This window comes from Cololabis saira, chromosome 13, assembly GCF_033807715.1.
Source record: "Cololabis saira isolate AMF1-May2022 chromosome 13, fColSai1.1, whole genome shotgun sequence".
Taxonomy (NCBI): Eukaryota; Metazoa; Chordata; class Actinopteri; order Beloniformes; family Belonidae; genus Cololabis; species Cololabis saira.
The window spans coordinates 8,386,923-8,404,624 of NC_084599.1; the positions used below are offsets into that span (position 1 = coordinate 8,386,923).

Sequence of the window (17,702 nt, forward strand, 5' to 3'; positions counted from 1 at the left end):
ATGTACTCTTTGGGTCTGGAGTGAGTGCCAGGTACAGTACGTGACCTAAACTTTGTTCACTTACCAGCAGTAAACAACCCTTGCATAAGGATGACTGATCAGACTCCACGCATTTTTTTTTTTGAGTAATTATTTTGAAAAATTAACAATTTTGAGTCAAAAATGAAAATCTAATGTGTGAATAACTTCATAGCAATCACTAGTGAAAGAGAGGTGGCGATGTACATTATTGTCAGCAACAGTATCAACACAATCTTTGCAAAATAGGAACAGTTTTACTGGTTACTTTCACTGGTTCAGTTTTAAGGTCAAAGTTCTGATTTTTCTGTGACGTGTGTTTGACTTTTTAAAATTCCACCTTCATCCAAGTAGGTGTGACTCTTTGCAAAGGTGTTACAAGATTCACTTCTGTTTCAGTGGAATACCTGGAGGTGATTCCTGGGAACAAACTATCCGCCTCTGCAGAGGAATCTACTTCAATTGAAAGAACAACACAGGAGTTCACTGGAAACTCTCAGACCTATTCAATGTCAGTTTTTTATTCCCAGGCATTTATGAGCTCTTCATTTGGCCAACATTGATGTGTTTGTTTGCTTATGGATCCATGCAGCCTGTGCACAACTATGTCAGAAAGAGAAACTGTGTGTGTGAGATTTCTCAGTGTTGGTTTTCTTCAGGCAGTTATGATCAAGCCAGTTACTGACTGACAGCTGAGAAACGTGTGTGTGTGTGTGTGTGTGTGTGTGTGTGTGTGTGTGTGTGTGTGTGTGTGTGTGTGTAAGCAGGGGCGAAAATCCCGGGGGGGACAGGGGGGACAAGTCACCCCCATTAGTAAAGCTGTCCCCCCCTAGAATCATTTGAGACATAATTAATAATTTTGGAACAATGGAGTAGTATTTAGTAGTGATGCACCAAAATGAAAATCTGTGGCTGAAACCGAAATCGAAAATAATAATAAACAGTAAAATCTCATTACACTTAAAACAAGAGTCATCACCAGAAAAATAACTTATTTGACAATTTTCACCTGTTTCAAGTAAATTTTCACTTGAAATAAGTAGAAAAATCTGCCAGTGGGACAAGATTTATCTTATAAGCAAAACAATCTTGTTCCACTGGCAGATTTTTCTACTTATTTTAAGTGAAAATCTACTTGGAACAGGTGAAAATTGTTGTTTTTTTCCAGTGATGAGTCTTGTTTTAAGTGTAATGAGATTTTTTTTAACTAAAAATGAGACATTTTAACTAGAAATAAGACAGATATTCTTGTTAAGATTTGGGGTTTTTGCAGTGCATTATATCAGATGTGCTGTATTATTGCCACCTTCCACCAAATACCATTGTTTTGTATTACTCTAAGAAAGGTCTTCTGCCTGTTTGCGAGATAGAGTTGAAAATGTCAAAATGCTGTATTAAAGGAAGGCTAAAACTTTTATTCCTTGTCCCCCCCTGGATTTATTCTATAAAATGTTACTGTTTATTGTCCCCCCCAACTATGAAACGGGATTTTCGCCCCTGTGTGTGAGGATGAAAGCAGGGGGCGGGGCTTATATCTTCGCTTATCTCCGCCTTTGGACTCCACAATAACTGCCCTTAGAAGGAAAGTCTGTCAGCCCGAACCCCGGACAGCATTTACGCGCTTCAGCTGGCTGTAAATCTTAAAAGTATCAATCAAAACGACGTTTTTCCATTTTTATTTGACTATTTTTGTGTGTGTCGGTAACAAGATAACGTCCCTTCCTCTCGAAATGATTATCCTCGCTGGGGTTTAGAGGTCCATCAGCATCTGAGGTAAGTGTCTCCTGCTTTATCCTAAAGTTTATTCTCAAGACATATGCAGACAACTTTGTCTTAAATCCATGCGTAACTTTTCCATAACACTTCACATGTTGTGCCACTGTCTTTGTGTTTTTCCTGTGATTTTCATCGCGGAGCCGTCAGATGAGACCTAAAGGCTGATTTATGGTTCTGCGTTAAATCGACGCAGAGCCTACTGCGTCGATGTAACGCAGAAGCATAAATGAGGCTGCGTGCTGTGTGTTGCAGGGTATAAGCCCGTGTTTTCTGCGGGGTCTTAGTGCCGGAGCGGCGGGGGAGCAGCGGCATGGAGATGCTGCGCCGCTCCTCCGTGTTCGCGGCTGAGGTGTTTGACCGCTCTCCCACCGACAAGGAGCTGGTGTCGCAGGCCAAGGCTCTGTGCAGGGACTACATCCACTCCAGGCTGAACCGGGCCGGCATCGGCTGGTCCAAGCCCGAGCTGGGGCTGGCGGCGGCCGGAGGGACGCTGGGAGAGGTGTCGGCGGTGCTGCTGTGGCTGGGTACGTAGAGAGCCGGATTTATGGTCCCGCGTTACACCGACGCAAAGCGTACGGCGTAGGTCTGCGTTGGTGTAACGTGGAACCATAAATCAGCCTTGAGAGGGTTGGTCCAGGCTGTACTTCAATCTGTTTTCTTGAGTTATTGCCTTGCTGTCACATCCCCATGGATATTACAGTCAACCTCTGATGTTATTTCTACAAATGAGGCATCGATATAGTCTCCTTGAGCATTTCCTTGTGGATTTGGGTCTTGGGAGAGTTTTAAAGTTAGAACCTGGTAAAGGCTATAAACCTGATTCTGGTTTTGTTTTTTTTGTTTTGTTTTTTGGCTATTTTTCACAAAACTGGACCATTTCTTTTTTGGAACTTAATTTTTATTTAGTTTTCAACAACAATACACCATATACATTTTCTTCTTTCTTTTTCCTTTTTCAGCTGCATACAACATTATACAACATTACAACATTATACTTAAGTATTTAGCCAATAAAACAAGAGAAAACAACATCATTATTCACTCCAAAATATACGTATATAATAACAACCCCATAAATTAAAAAAATAGTAAAATCAATAATAATAATTGTCCACTCCAAGGTACAACGGTGTGTATAAAAATGCAGGCACAATATTTACTCTAGGAAAAATTGGCATGTGAAATGTGTTTAAAATCTGTGTATAGAGGGAATACAGTAAGAATTGGGCAGGAGGGCCGAGCAACATTGGGTAATAGACCTGATTGTATTAATAAAGCCACCGCTTTATTAAGCGGCTCCACCGCTTAATAAAGGTGGATTTTTGGAGCCTTAATGAGTAGGCGATTGCTCCATTTGATAGAGATCCCATACTTTTTGGATCCATATATTGTATGTGGGAGGGTCTGGTTTCAGCCATCTGATAGTTATGCACTTCAAGTCTGCTGTAAATAATATATTTAAAAGGTATTTCTTAGCCCTCCCGTCCAGGCTTTTGGGTATTACTCCCAGCAGTGCCACTGTGGGGTCTTGTGGAATATCCTGTAGAAAAACCTCTTTGAGGGCATCAAATACCTCTCCAGAATAAAACTGGACCATTTCAATCCACTAAAAATGCAAAACAGATCATTTAACTAACTGAAGGCTAATGAAACGAGATGAAGATGAAGACACTATTTCACATAAGTTCAATAAGTTATTCACTTTTTAGTCTTGGCGTTAAATCAAAGTCAAGTGGTAAGCAGGGTGCATCCCATCTTAAAATCATGACAACAGCCATGTTCTTATTTTTATTTTATTCCCAGTGAAACACCTTAAAATGATTCTCGGGAAACTCACTATTTTGGCAAATGTTACAATTTGAGGATATCGGCCCATATCCAGTTAAGGAAATGAGGGGAAAAAAACAACAAGAATTGTAAACTCAGACTTAACGGAGCTAGCTTAGTGGCTGAGTCTCACAGAAATATCTGAGGAAACAACTAGAACACCTCCAAATCTTAAAGAGATGAAATAAGTTACTTTTGAGCCTTTATTCCCTTTGAATTCATTGAAATATTAAGTAATTTCTGAGTTACGATAAGGTATCTTCAGCATGAAATGTAAACAATGAAGTTTTTCCCAGTTTAATTGAACTTTTTCATGAGCACTTTCTTGCTGGGTTTAAATGGATATCAGTCGTCTGCGTGGTAAACATGTAGTCTGGGTCGGTATAGAATAAAGACTGGATAGAGGGGGAGCAAGTGAGTGTGGTTCTAGTCAAATGTAACAAAATCCTACTTGGATCTTGTTTGTTTTACCTGTTGGAAAAAGAAAATGAAGGGAAAAGGACATGTGGTAGCAGAAACCTCTGAATATAGTAAACTGAGTGTATGGATAATGTGTTATGACTTACTCCAAGTTACACAGTCTTGCTTTAGCTGGGCTTTAGCAGAAAGTGAGAGAACTAAGAAAGTGACTGTTTTGTTTCTCTGGTTTGGGCCAGGTGACGAGCTGGAGTACCTTCGTCCCAACGTGTACCGCAACGTAGCGCGGCAGCTGAACATCACCGTGGCATCAGAGAACATCGTATCGGACGCCTTCCTGGCTGTTGCAGCAGACATCTTCTCCACAGGTGCGTATGGTTCTGGGGAAGCAGACCTGGATCACAGGAACTAAATAACAGTGTTTCTGACAGTTAAAACAGGCACTTGAAAAGAGAGAAGATGTTTGACTTTGTTAGGAAGTCCCTTTGGTTGTCACTGGGAAGGAGGAAGTTCAGAGTTTGAAACAAACACAATACAGAGCATGAACATTTGGGGAACCTATGAGGCTTCTATTGTGCAATTTCAGTGAATTTGCAAAATAGATGTATAAAAATTCCTTCCCAATATTTAAACCGACTCTAAACAACTTTCATTTAGTGTCAGCACATCCTGCATCGGCTGCCCACGGAGGCGTTTTGGTGCTGCTATTATCCCCTGATAGGACGGGAACTTTGGGAGAAAACGGTTATACCATATTAGGTGAACCCGATGCCGGAGTGTGTGATTGTTACTGACAGTTTGGACCCCACCCAAGGAGCTCAGTCATGAGTCTCTGCTGGCTTCTCCCTCAGGGAACGTAACAAATACATCTGCTGCAAAGGTAATTACGAGTCAGACTGAGACAATCATCTGGTCCTCATTAACATAAACAAATACAGTATCTCAGACGGACACACACGTACACAGAGTGTCAGGCAAATTGTAAATTGTGTTTTTTGATGGATCAACACAAAATCATTTGAAGTGAAATGAGGGAAAAAAACTGAAAAGTGGTGCGTGCATATTTATTCACCTGCTTGCTATGAAGCTCCTAGATAGGTTCTGGTGCTACTAGTTACCTTCAGAAATCCCACGATCAGTTTATTAAAGTCCCTTGTTGTGCAATATAAGGGTCACATGATCTCATATACAGGACTGTCTCAGAAAATTAGAATATTGTGATGAAGTTCTTTATTTTCTGTAATGCATTAAAAAAACAAAAGTGTCATACATTCTGGATTCATTACAAATCAACTGAAATATTGCAAGCCTTTTATTTTAATATTGCTGATTATGGCTTACAGTTTAAGATTAAGATTCCCAGAATATTTAAATTTTTTGAGATAGGATATTTGAGTTTTCTTAAGCTGTAAGCCATGATCAGCAATATTAAAAAAATAAAAGGCTTGTAATATTTCAGTTGATTTGTAATGAATCCAGAATGTATGTACAAAAATGTATTTTTGTTTTTGTAATTGCATTACAGAAAATCACAATATTCTAATTTCCTGAGACAGTCCTGTACACCTACCTCAGGGAAGACAGCACGACCAAGCAAGAGACACCGTGAAGACCAAGGGGTTTATGGAGAAGCACCAGTCAGGAAGCAGCTTTAGATCCACTAACACCAACACAAATGGAAAGAATAAACCATCACCACAAACCCACTAAGAGATGGCTGCCCACCTGAGTCACAGCCCGGACCAAGAGGGCAGAAGTTAAAGAGGGGATAAATACAAAGATAACACGACAAGCATAGTGGTGGCAGCGTCATGTTTCCCGTCAACAGAAACTGGGAAACCGGTCAGAATTGGATAAATGGTGGAAAGTGCTAAACACGAGTGAATTCCAGAAGAAAAACCTGCTTCAGTGTGCCAGAGGTTTGAGACTGATGTTTAGCTTCCAGGAGGACACTGACCCCATGCATACTGCCAAGGCAACACTCGAGTTGGTTTAGGTGAAAAGACATCCAACTTGAAGGAGCAGGAGACTTGAAGAATTGGGCAACAACTCCCAGTGGTTAGATCTGCAAAGCTCATGGAAACAAACCCCAACGGACTCTCAGTTGTAGTTGCTGCAAAGAGTATGTCTACAAAGTACTGATCTTCGTCTATGCACCCTGATGCACTCTTTTGTTTTCAGCCTTTTATAAAAAATATTTTGCATCTTCGAAGTTGCAGGCACTTAATAATATGATGCGAACCACCCAGAAATCCATTTAAAGTTTTGGTTCTAATGTAACAAAACAGGAAAAATGCCAAGGAGAGTGACCTTTGCAAGTAACTGTAGACTTCATTCATCCAAAATGTCAGTGTTACAGCAGCAGTATAAGGCAAAATATACCAAAAACCCTAAAAATCTTAGGGAGCAGAGCTATCACATATACAGGCTGACAGTCCAGATGAGTCACTGTGAGAAGAGGAAGTTCTGAGCAGCTGTAGATTAAGACGGCCACATCCCTGATCTTCTTGAGCTCCGTCACAAATGTTTTTCTGCTCCCCGCATTGCAGAAATAAACTACTGCTACAGAGCCTTGTAGCAACCCACATGTTACTTGCATAAAATCATTAAACTCTTCAAAGGTCTGAAGAAACCATGCGACACAAAGCAACAAAAAAGAATGAGATGACCCCTGTCCTCTTTGTAGTAGTATACAAAAAATGAATATTTTGTATACTACCCAGATATAGACTTATTAGCAGAGGTGGGTAGAGCAGCCAAAAATTTTACTCAAGTAAAAGTACTGTTACTTCAGAATAATATGACTCAAGTAGAAGTAAAAAGTAGTCATCCAAATAATTACTTGAGTAAAAGTAAAAAAAGTACTTGGTGAAAAAACTACTGAGTAAAACCGTTGAGTAACATCTGATTTATTTTTTTAACACAAATAATCATCTTCAGGCAAATTAAATCAATAAAATAATAAAATAAATTAAAATGAATAAAAAATAGCTTAAATTAAAATAATCTTAAAGTAAATTCAAGTACTTTAATAAATAATAAAATAAATAAAATAACAGAATAAAAAAATAAATTAAGCACAAGTAGCACAAAATTTCAAGCCTTTGTACTTTTCTTTTTTAACCAGGCAGAACTAGAACAAGCCCATGAACTCATAGAAACTCTGTGTGTGTTTGAGTCTGTGTAAATGTGACAAAACATGCAAAAACAAACATTTTTCCCAAAGAATCACCCAGTGATGTCATGAGATTGACGCTTACGCGGATAAAAGGGATAAAAGAAAAGTAACAGCTCAACGTAGCCTAATGTAGCGGAGTAAGAGGAACAGTTTCTTCTTCACAAATCTACTCGAGTAAAAGTAAAAAGTATAGTGATTCAAAACTACTGCTAAAAGTACATAATTTCCCAAAACTTACTCAAGTAAATGTAACGGAGTAAATGTAACTCGTTACTACCCACCACTGCTTATTAGATACTAACATTGAGAAACTGTACAGCCAAACTCAAAGAAGATTCAAACCTGACTGTCAGTTGTCCTCACATCAGCGTGATACAGCTCGTCCTTCTCACTCTGTTGTCTGTGACATGCTCCTTTTTGTCGTTCAGTCTAATTGAATCTGCGCTCAGAGCAGTGAGGAGTCAACTGGAGGCTGAAAGTCAAAGGCCAAAAGTCAGCCACGCTTTGAAGATAATCATCCCACCAACGTGGAGCAGCAACTCCGTCGTTGCTTACACCAGCAGATATGACAAATGCCTCAGGGATCCTGCTGAACAGATTTAAGCCTGCTTTTGAGGTTTCCAGTACATCTCCCGGCACTGGGTTAAATATTCCTCCATGAGAGCGCCGTCTCAGTGTTTCCCCCGAGGACGTGAAGGGATCCCTGCTGAGTTAACCCTTCAAAGACAACAGACCCAGACAGCGTACTGGGACAGGTCCTGAGAGGCTTGTATCTCCTAGATCTGTTACAAGGCCCCTGGAGCGACGGTACTGATGCGTATCAAGACATGGACAGAACCTCTCCTTGTCCAAAAGCTCAGCTGTGACATGAATGAGCAACTCTTAGCCGACAGCTCTCACCCTTGCGGTCACGACGAGCTTCAGATGTCTAGTCGTGCCCCACATAAAAGACAACATCAGCTTCAACATGGACTCCGTATGTCTGCAGGGAGAAATGTGATGCACTTTCATCTGTTGTATTCCCACATCTAAACTATTTTGAGGATTTCAGTTCTGCCTTCAACGCAGTTATTTCACAAACACTAGTCAACAGTTCTAAGAAGTAATCTTCCCTCACCCTCCTCAACTGGGACACCGTATGCATGACTGCTTCACAAGAGACCTGAGCAGTTGTAAAGTTTGCATTTGAAGTGGCTGTGATGGTAGACTAGAAATCTAGACGTACCGCAATCAAATTTAAATTTGTTTTGCAGGTACAGTAGGTCTAGCTACTACATTATCTGCTGGAGCTCATAAACTATGCCCAAAAGCCTTGAGGAGCCAATTGAATCAGTCCGTCCTTGTAGAGAGGCTCTCTGGGCATTGACGTGGCATCGTCATCTAAAAATGTAGACCTTTTCTTTGAAAATCGAACAGAAGATGACACTCAACTCATTCATTGGCAAGGAAAATCTCGACAGGCTCTGTTTAATTGACTTTTCTACACAACATCTCTTGTGTTGACTCATTTATTCCCTGGCTACGTCAATATGTTGCTCTGAGGTTTCTTCCCTCCTAAAGGGGAGTTTTTCCTTGCCACTGTTTGGCTTAAGGCTTTACTCACTATAGGGGAGTTTTTACCTGCCATTGTTAATGTAATAATTGCTCGGGAGTCATGTCTCTGGAGAGCGTCTAGAGCAGGGGTGTCCAAAGTCGGTCCTCGAGGGCCGGTGTCCTGCAGGTTTTAGATGTTTCCCTGCTTCAGCACACCGTGATAAAAGTAGCTGTGTCACCAACAGAGTTGTCCAGACCTTGATGGCAAGTTGGTGACAACCGTTAATTGGAATCAGGTGTGTTGAAGCAAGGAGACATCTAAAACATGCAGGACACCGGCCCTCGAGGACCGACTTTGGACACCCCTGGTCTAGAGACAACATCTGTTGTATTAGACACTATACAAATAAAATTGAATTGAATTGATTGGTCATAGTGCTAACCGATAGGGATCCCCTATGGATCCTTTTCTGACCCCAACTCTCTCTAGATGTTGGTCTAATCTACCAGGGTACTGTGATGGCCTTTGTACCTCACAATGAGTCGGCGTACAGATGATGATTGGAAAAAACTGGAGGACTTGTGGAGAGCAGATAACTTCAGCATCAATGTGAAGACAAAATAGGTCATACTCCCTCCCCCTCTTTGTTGAAGCAACAGTTCAAGTACATGGGAGTGCTGTTGCACAGCATCCATCCATCCATCCATCCATCCATCCATCCATCCATCCATGGGTTGTGGGGTCACAATGTGAGCATGGTAGTCCAGAACTCCCTCTCCCTGGCCACTTCCTACAGCTCTTGCAGGGGAATTTCCAACCAGTCAGTTGTGCCTCCATGGATCATCCTCACCAGATGCCCAAACCACCTCCACCGGCTCCTCTCCATATGGAGGAGCAGTGACTCTACTCCAAGTTCCTCCTGATTAGTGAAGCTTCTCACTGGAGACTCCAGCTGCTCTGCAGAGGAAACCCATCTAATTCTTTTGCTCACTACTAACAGTTCATGAGGGTAAAAGCAAAGATTGGCCGATAACCAAAGAACATTGCTTTTGGCTCGGCTTTGGTTCACCAGAAAAGACTCAGCTTTACTTTAACATTACTGCAACACAAATGTGCCTGTTAATCTCTCCCCCCATTCTTCAACAAGATCCCATTCTTCTTAAACTCTTAAGTATCTCTGGCATACTTAAACACTTAAAGCAAGAGGACCTCTCTCACCTGGGATTTCCAACCACCGTTTCCCCCCCAATCACGCCCCTGCAGGTCAATCTTTCATTATCCTGAGTATATAAATCCCCCAACGGAAAAATGGAGATCCCTTTTAAGGGCAATTTCCAGCCAAAGATTTTTAAAAAGACTTTTAAAAAGACAGCCCATGAACACAAATGACTGTTCCCCAACCAGAAGGCCCAAGAAAGCCGCTTCCCACCTACTGGGGAAAACCACACCATATGGGCTCAAGCCAGGAGAAATAAGTAATCCTTCTCACAGGCCATTTCAGTAGATACACCTAATAGAGTGGCTGGTGAGTCAGTGAATCTAATCTCTACCTCTTAACCTCACACTCAAGTTCAAGTTGTTTCCCCACCAGTGCGTCCCAAGAGTCAGTTCCTGTTATCACAGGTTGGAACACTGAGGCTTGTGCTTTGGGCCTCTGCCCGTCCCACATGGCACATGTCACGTGACCCCTCCTGGAGGTGGTGGGTGAATCCACATACTCCGTTCAGTAGGGCTGGGGATCGATTCAAATGTCAAGAATCGATTCGATTCCGATTCTTAAGATTCAGAATCGATTATCAAGATTTGATTTGATCCGATTAGATTCCGATATTGATTTGGGTTAGTGTTATTAAAACAGTTTTTTGAGCTGTTGCATGAATGATATGACTGTAGTTATGCAACATGTTAATACTAGTATTATATTGAGATTAAACAGCAAGTATTGGCAGCTAATGATGCTGTAAGGACCAATCAGCTCCCAGAATGCTGATAGAACTGCTTTCAGAAACATGTGGGGCAGAATTACCAAACAGATCCAGGGAGGAAACAGAGACGGATGAAATCAGTTCTATTCTTTCCTATATTCCGTTTTTATTTGTTCCATTTTTGGTCTATTTTGGTCTTTAATTTTTTAGCATTTGGTTTTTAGCATTTTTTGCAAATGTAACCCCAAGAGAGTATATAAAGTAATAAAATATAGACAATTTATGCAATTATAACCTAACACTTTAATGTTTTCATACCTTTAAACATATTTAAAGGCAAAAACATGGCACCAGTTATTCTCGTGTCCAACAAAATATTCCTTTTTTGGGGATAAACAAAAAAATAACCAAAAGTTGTAATGTAATGATGAAAAAAAAAATACATAAATAAATAAAAGAGAAAAAAAATCGATCTTTTGACATATGAATCGATTTTAAGGTATTAATATGAGAATTGATTTAGAATTGGGAAATCTATTTTTTTCAACACAGGCCTACCGTTCAGCCTAAGCCCCAGTAGGCGTTGTGGGTAGAGGCCAACCCACCACACATTCCTGAACAAGCACCTCTTCCCGGCTTGGTTCCAGAGTGGGAACCCAGTAACCCACGCACACACTTGGTTTTCCTTATGAATCCATCTGAATCAATCATCATTTCATTTCATGTATTGATTCACTCCAGACATGTCAACACCATTGTATAACTACGTTAACTCTAGTAGGAATCTGTGCATTTATACACAAATACATATACTGTACATATACACACATTTTGAACATATCTGATCTTCAATCAGTGGTTGTTAGTAGAAGCTAGTCAAAGCCTGGAAAGATCATCAAAAAGACATTCCACTGTGCAGCCTCGTCCTCCCAGTCACAGCTAGTTTACCCCGTACATCTGGGACTGTTGCAGGAAACCGGAGGCTCACATGGGACCAGCAACTCCTGAGCCTTATCTATTTGCAACAATGCAAGCAATGCACCCAAACTGACACTGTTTCATGAAATAAAGCATCATTTCATAAAACAGCATTAACACTTTAGCAATGACCCTCTTGGGTTTCTTTTCCATCAAAGCAGGTGTTTCTAAATAAAAGTGGAGGAGGAGCAAAATACTTTTTTTGGAGCAAAAACCCACAGAGGGGATTTAATGATAACTCCCTGGGCCCGATAAACAATGTCAGCTTCATAAAAACGACTCCAAGGGAGTACGATAGCCACATTTAGCTCGTCATGTGATGAGCCGGCTCTGAAATAAGAACCAAACGCATTTTTCATGTAACTTTTGCTCTTGATCAACCCAAGGTAGTCGATCGAAAGTGAAAGTTGTAATATTTTGCTTTTCTTATTCTCTTTAAACTGGCATCATCAGTTTTGGGGTTTAGCAGTGAGATTTTGCTTTAAGATCCTTTTCAACCTTATGGTTTTATGATTTATCTAATATAATTTTGTGCTTTACCGATACAGACAGTTTTTTCCACAGTGTAGCTTTGCTTCTCAGATGTTTCATTTCATTGCTGTTTTTAAAACAGTTAAACGATAACTTCAGGGGAAAAGAAACAACGTTTAATAGGACTAAACAGAGATTAGTATTGAAAGGGCAGAAGGAATACCACTCAACAGAAACCTGACCTTCTTTCATGAGATTCTTGGAGCAAATCAGATGACAGTTAGAGTGGATGGATGGAGGTGGGCCTCAGTTTGTATGTGTTGGACATATAAACAGCACAAAAATAGTCTGAAGCTTTGACTGTAAATGGTGTGGCAGCCGAGGGATCCTCCGAGCACACGCACGAACTCCGAAGAAATGATCTGCTCACTAATCTGCTGAGGCGTACTGCCTGCTAGCTGTACCGAGGCTCGTGTTTGGGTTTTTCTTCTTTGTGGGACAGACAGGCACGCAAGCCTAATGCCAAGCTGCCGCTGAGGTTTCATAAAATGATCATCCATCCTCACAAGAGAGCTGATGACAGTTACATTGGCTGGACTGCATTCAACTCCAGAGAGAGTTGAGAGAACAGAGCTCCCCCCTTTCCTTTACCATTGCTAACCCTTCAATAGCAGTTAAAGGGGACCTATTATGGCATCTAATCCCTATTTTAATGTCTTAAAAACAAGCTTTTGATTGTTTTTGCTAAATAAATTAGAAATTCAGCCTCTGAGCCATGTCTTTATCATCCCAGTCTCTAACCTCATTCTCTATGCAGGATTCTGAGTGGGCGGGGCTATGATAATGAGGCTCTGTGCTGATTGGCTGCCTAAATGACGCGATACACCACTACGGAAAAATGGCGGAAGCGCCGGCCGGCGGAGTTATTTGCACCGTGTCATAATAACTGCCTGTGATGCGAGCGTCAGTGACAAAATCAATTCCATTGTTTTATTTTCTATTGGACTGTCCTAACTGGACGCATTAACGCAGCGCTGCGCAGCACAACGCGGCGCGCCGTTTTGAGCTGAACATTTGTCGGACGCCCTGCTTCTATTTTCTTCCTGTCACTCGCGTTGAAAGCCGGTTGAAAGCGCTGTAGGAAACAGTCATGATGAGGAACGGCTGATCCAGTTAGTTGAAATGAGAAGTTATCTCTATCATTCCTCCTCATTTCACTACAAAAACCTCAATAAAGTGGCAGCTGCTGGAGGGAGATGGACAGAGAGCGTCCGATGTCACGCAGTGCTACGATAGTCGGACGCTCACATGCAGTTACAGGGTTTTATAGTTGTGGGTGTGGTTTGCATTTTGGTTACGTAACGACGGGAGCAGAATCTTATTGTCTCGTAGATCCACATCACACTGGACGGCTCATCCGGGCGGCTGTACAGACACTGCAGAATTTGGTTGCTTTCCTCCTTCTCAGAGTTGGCAGGCTGAGGGGAGACCACTTTATATATGTTCAAGCAAGAAAAAACCTGTTTTTCATAATAGGTCCCCTTTAAATTGATAACCTCAACAGGATCTCACGCGTCAGACCGAGGGACAGAACTGATTATGAGAGGGAATGCAGTTTGTTCTGTTCTGAGCTCTCTTTTGTGTGTGTCTTTCATCAGGTGTGACGTGGGGGAAAGTGGTCTCCTTGTACGCTGTGGCCGGGGCCTTGGCAGTGGACTGTGTACGCCACGGTCATCCCGCTATGGTCCACACTATTGTCGACTGCATGGGGGAATTTGTTCGGAAGAGTCTGACCTCCTGGTTGAAAAGGAGAGGGGGCTGGGTAAGGAAAGAAAAGAACCCTCTTCATACCTCATTACGAGATGTGTGGTCGCTTTAGTGAGTCTTAATATGCACACTTCCCGAATAATGTGTGCCTTGGAGTATTTAATAATATTTAGGGCCAATCCCAATACACCCCCTACTTTCTACCACTAGCCCTAAAGATGAGTAGGGTCCTTGTAATGTTCCCTAGGGATGGGGACACCATTTGCTACGTCACTGCGTGGTTTACGTTCGGGTACGTAAGCGACTGCGTAGTTACGTTTGCACATACGTCACACCATATCAGGAAGCCCAGAGATAAAAGCTGTTTTAAATTCCGCTGTAGCGCTGTTAATATGCCACTTTATTAAGTTTTAATATTTTTTCAGGCGGAAAAGTAACCGTTAAGATCCCCAACCTGGGCTCAGTTTATCCAAATAACGCCTGTTAAGAAATTTGCTCCGATGTTTTCGGGATGAGAACGGCCTGCCGGCTCGGGAGCTGATTTATGGTTCCGCGTTAAATCAACGCAGAGCCTACGGCGTAGGGTACAGCGTAGGGTACAGCGTACGGCGCGCGTCGCCGCGTAACCTACACCGTAGGCTCTGCGTTGGTGTAATGCGGAACCATAAATCAGCCTTTATTCTGGTGAGATCTGAAAAGACTTCGCAACAACGAGCAAGCGAGTGATTATGTACATTCACTGAGTGAATATTATGAAAGTAAAATATATATTTCTCGCTAGAAATGTAACCAAAACGCATTTTTATGAAGAAACTAACTCAAAATAAAATTTTTCTGGCCCTCGGTCGCGAAGTCACCATCTGAAATCCTTAGCTGTGAAGGGCTAGATTCATACACACTAGCCCTCGAAAAGTCCACTACCCCTAGATGCAAAGAGGAATTGGGACACCACTACCCTCACGGGAACGCGCACAATTTAGGGGTAATGAAGAAAAGTAGGGGTAGGGGGTGTATTGAGACTGGCCCTTAGACACTCGTTCAACACCTGGCCACCTTCAAAGATTATAGATAGATAGATAGATAGATAGATAGATAGATAGATAGATAGATAGATAGATAGATAGATAGATAGATAGATAGATAGATAGATAGATAGATAGATAGATAGATAGATAGATAGATAGAGCTTTGCAGCAGCAAGATGGACCAGGCTGGAACAACATTCTCCTGTCTGCTCTGGTGGACAGTGAACTAATGAGCGCTCCTGCGCTCACAAGCCTAGTCTGTAGTGTTTTGAGGATAAGTGGGGTGTGACAAAATGAAGCGCGCTGCCTTTCATAACTGACCTCACCAGCACAAATGAGGGACCCACTTCTCACTGCCAAACCCAGATCCAGACATTTCTACGCTGAGAGATTCTGTTGGAAATCTAACACGAAGTGGTGAATAGAAGAACCGGGGGAGCTGACTCGGGAGAAGTGTTTAGTGTCAGGACTGACACTAAACTGTGCCATCTGTGGTATTTCACTGTCTGTGGAGAGAGTTATATAAGTCTAAGCATTGCAGAGAATTCGTTGGCTTTGGAAGAACATTCTTGCGGACTACTTGCACCATATTGTAGGAAAAGTGACAAATCAGGAACACATGTTGGACTTTTAAACATCTCCATGTATTATTATTTTTTTCAAATGAGGGATAGATGTTCACGTAGGATGAGGTCATCATTCTTATACTCATCAAACCCTTCTGTGAGCTCGCCTGCCCTGTTGGGATCGTCATCCTGGAGGAAACATCCCATAATACAGGCCATGTGGATGGATATGTTGATATTCTGCCCTTTATACGTATAAGTATACATAAGTAAAGTTAGTAAAACGCCCTCCCACAGTATAACTTAACCCTTGTGCTGTCTTCGGGTCAAGGAAGGAAGGAAGGAAGGAAGGAAGGAAGGAAGGAAGGAAGGAAGGAAGGAAGGAAGGAAGGAAGGAAGGAAGGAAGGAAGGAAGGAAGGAAGGAAGGAAGGAAGGAAGGAAGGAAGGAAGGAAGGAAGGAAGGAAGGAAGGAAGGAAGGAAGGAAGGAAGGAAGGAAGGAAGGAAGGAAGGAAGGAAGGAAGGAAGGAAGGAAGGAAGGAAGGAAGGAAGGAAGGAAGGAAGGAAGGAAGGAAGGAAGGAAGGAAGGAAGGAAGGAAGGAAGGAAGGAAGGAAGGAAGGAAGGAAGGAAGGAAGGAAGGAAGGAAGGGAGGGAGGGAGGGAGGGAGGGAGGGAGGGAGGGAGGGAGGGAGGGAGGGAGGGAGGGAGGGAGGGAGGGAGGGAGGGAGGGAGGGAGGGAGGAAGGAAGGAAGGAAGGAAGGAAGGAAGGAAGGAAGGAAGGAAGGAAGGAAGGAAGGAAGGAAGGAAGGAAGGAAGGAAGGAAGGAAGGAAGGAAGGAAGGAAGGAAGGAAGGAAGGAAGGAAGGAAGGAAGGAAGGAAGGAAGGAAGGAAGGAAGGAAGGAAGGAAGGAAGGAAGGAAGGAAGGAAGGAAGGAAGGAAGGAAGGAAGGAAGGAAGGAAGGAAGGAAGGAAGGAAGGAAGGAAGGAAGGAAGGAAAGGAAAGGGAAGGGAAGGGAAGGGAAGGGAAGGGAAGGAAAGGGAAGGAAAGGAATGACGAAAGGGAGATAGGAAGAAAAAGGAGGAAAGAAGGATAGAAGAATTGGGTCATTTTGACCTGAAGACAGTACAAGGGTTAAGTGATTTGATTTGCTCCATGCAGAAAACAAAGGTTCAGGGCTTCTTTCTGTATTTCTCACCTATCAGGAACTTAATTTTGACTGCTAGATTGTTGTTTATTTCAGAATTTAAATTCAAATGAATTTGTCTCTCCCTTACAGGTGGACGTGACCAAATGCGTGGTGAACACTGACCCCAGCTTCCACTCCCACTGGCTGGTGTCTGCTCTCTGCGCCTGTGGACACTACCTAAAGACCACCGTGCTGCAGCTCCTCAGAGAGAAGTGAAGACTGCGTCACAGACTGGTTTCTGGGCAGACGGGCCAGTACTGCACGGGATAGCACCGCCACTGAAGCGTCCATGGAGTTGGATTATGTTTACACTCATTTGCACTGAGCCTTCTTTGATGAGCACCAAGCCATTTCACAGATGCTTAACCCCCCCTTACCCCATAGACTCACATGTGTGTATTTATTGTTAATGCTTGTCATTTTTCCTGTAACAGCCTTCAAATGTTGCTGCCTGTGTTGTAGTTACTGCTCTGCCTCCTAGTGGCAAATAATGGTCACTGCTCAGCATTGATGCGGAAGCGGAAAGTTCACCAGGATCTTGATGCCCTTTACGAGGTCTTGATGATCAAACAGTATTTTATCTAATTAAGATAATGTGCACAATTGAGTGCATGTGTGAGTCTCTATTTAACAGCTTTGTATTTCCTATCACAGTAGTTGGTGGCAGTATCTTCCCAAAGCTTTACTTTCTACATCATTGTGAATCCCAATTGAAGGGAAGGTAAAGCTAAATGTGCCATAAAATGTCGGCCTTCACATGCTGGTGAGTTATATTAGATGAGTAGTTTTCATCTGCAAATTTTCTTGTAAAAAAATGAGTAAATTAATGCTCTGATTTCACTGTTTCCTTAACTTACAGCTGGTTCATTAATCTACTGGTTAAATGGATTGAGCTTTTCCTCTTTTAGTTGCCAGTGGTGAGAGTGGTTGCATCATTTTAATGCTCTAATATCTTAGAGAAGAGCAACCTTGTGTTAATTAAGTCAAGAGGAATAAAATATTTCAAAGAATTCTGAAAAAAATGACTTAAAATCC

At 42.1% G+C, this 17,702-nt stretch overlaps 1 protein-coding gene across 1 annotated transcript in view; it reads left to right on the forward strand.

Annotated features, from left to right (window-relative positions):
- Positions 1 to 2,056: 2,056 nt before the first annotated feature.
- The window catches only part of boka (BCL2 family apoptosis regulator BOK a), a 16,195-nt gene continuing 549 nt past the window's right edge, over positions 2,057 to 17,702 (forward strand). Inside the window, exons 1-4 of the mRNA XM_061737552.1 lie at positions 2,057 to 2,318; positions 4,278 to 4,406; positions 13,783 to 13,946; positions 16,758 to 17,702. The exon at positions 16,758 to 17,702 is cut by the window's right edge and continues 549 nt beyond it. Coding sequence (XP_061593536.1) covers positions 2,105 to 2,318; positions 4,278 to 4,406; positions 13,783 to 13,946; positions 16,758 to 16,883 — 633 coding nt within the window. The 5' untranslated portion in view covers positions 2,057 to 2,104 and the 3' untranslated portion in view covers positions 16,884 to 17,702. The remainder of the gene's footprint in view (positions 2,319 to 4,277; positions 4,407 to 13,782; positions 13,947 to 16,757) is intronic.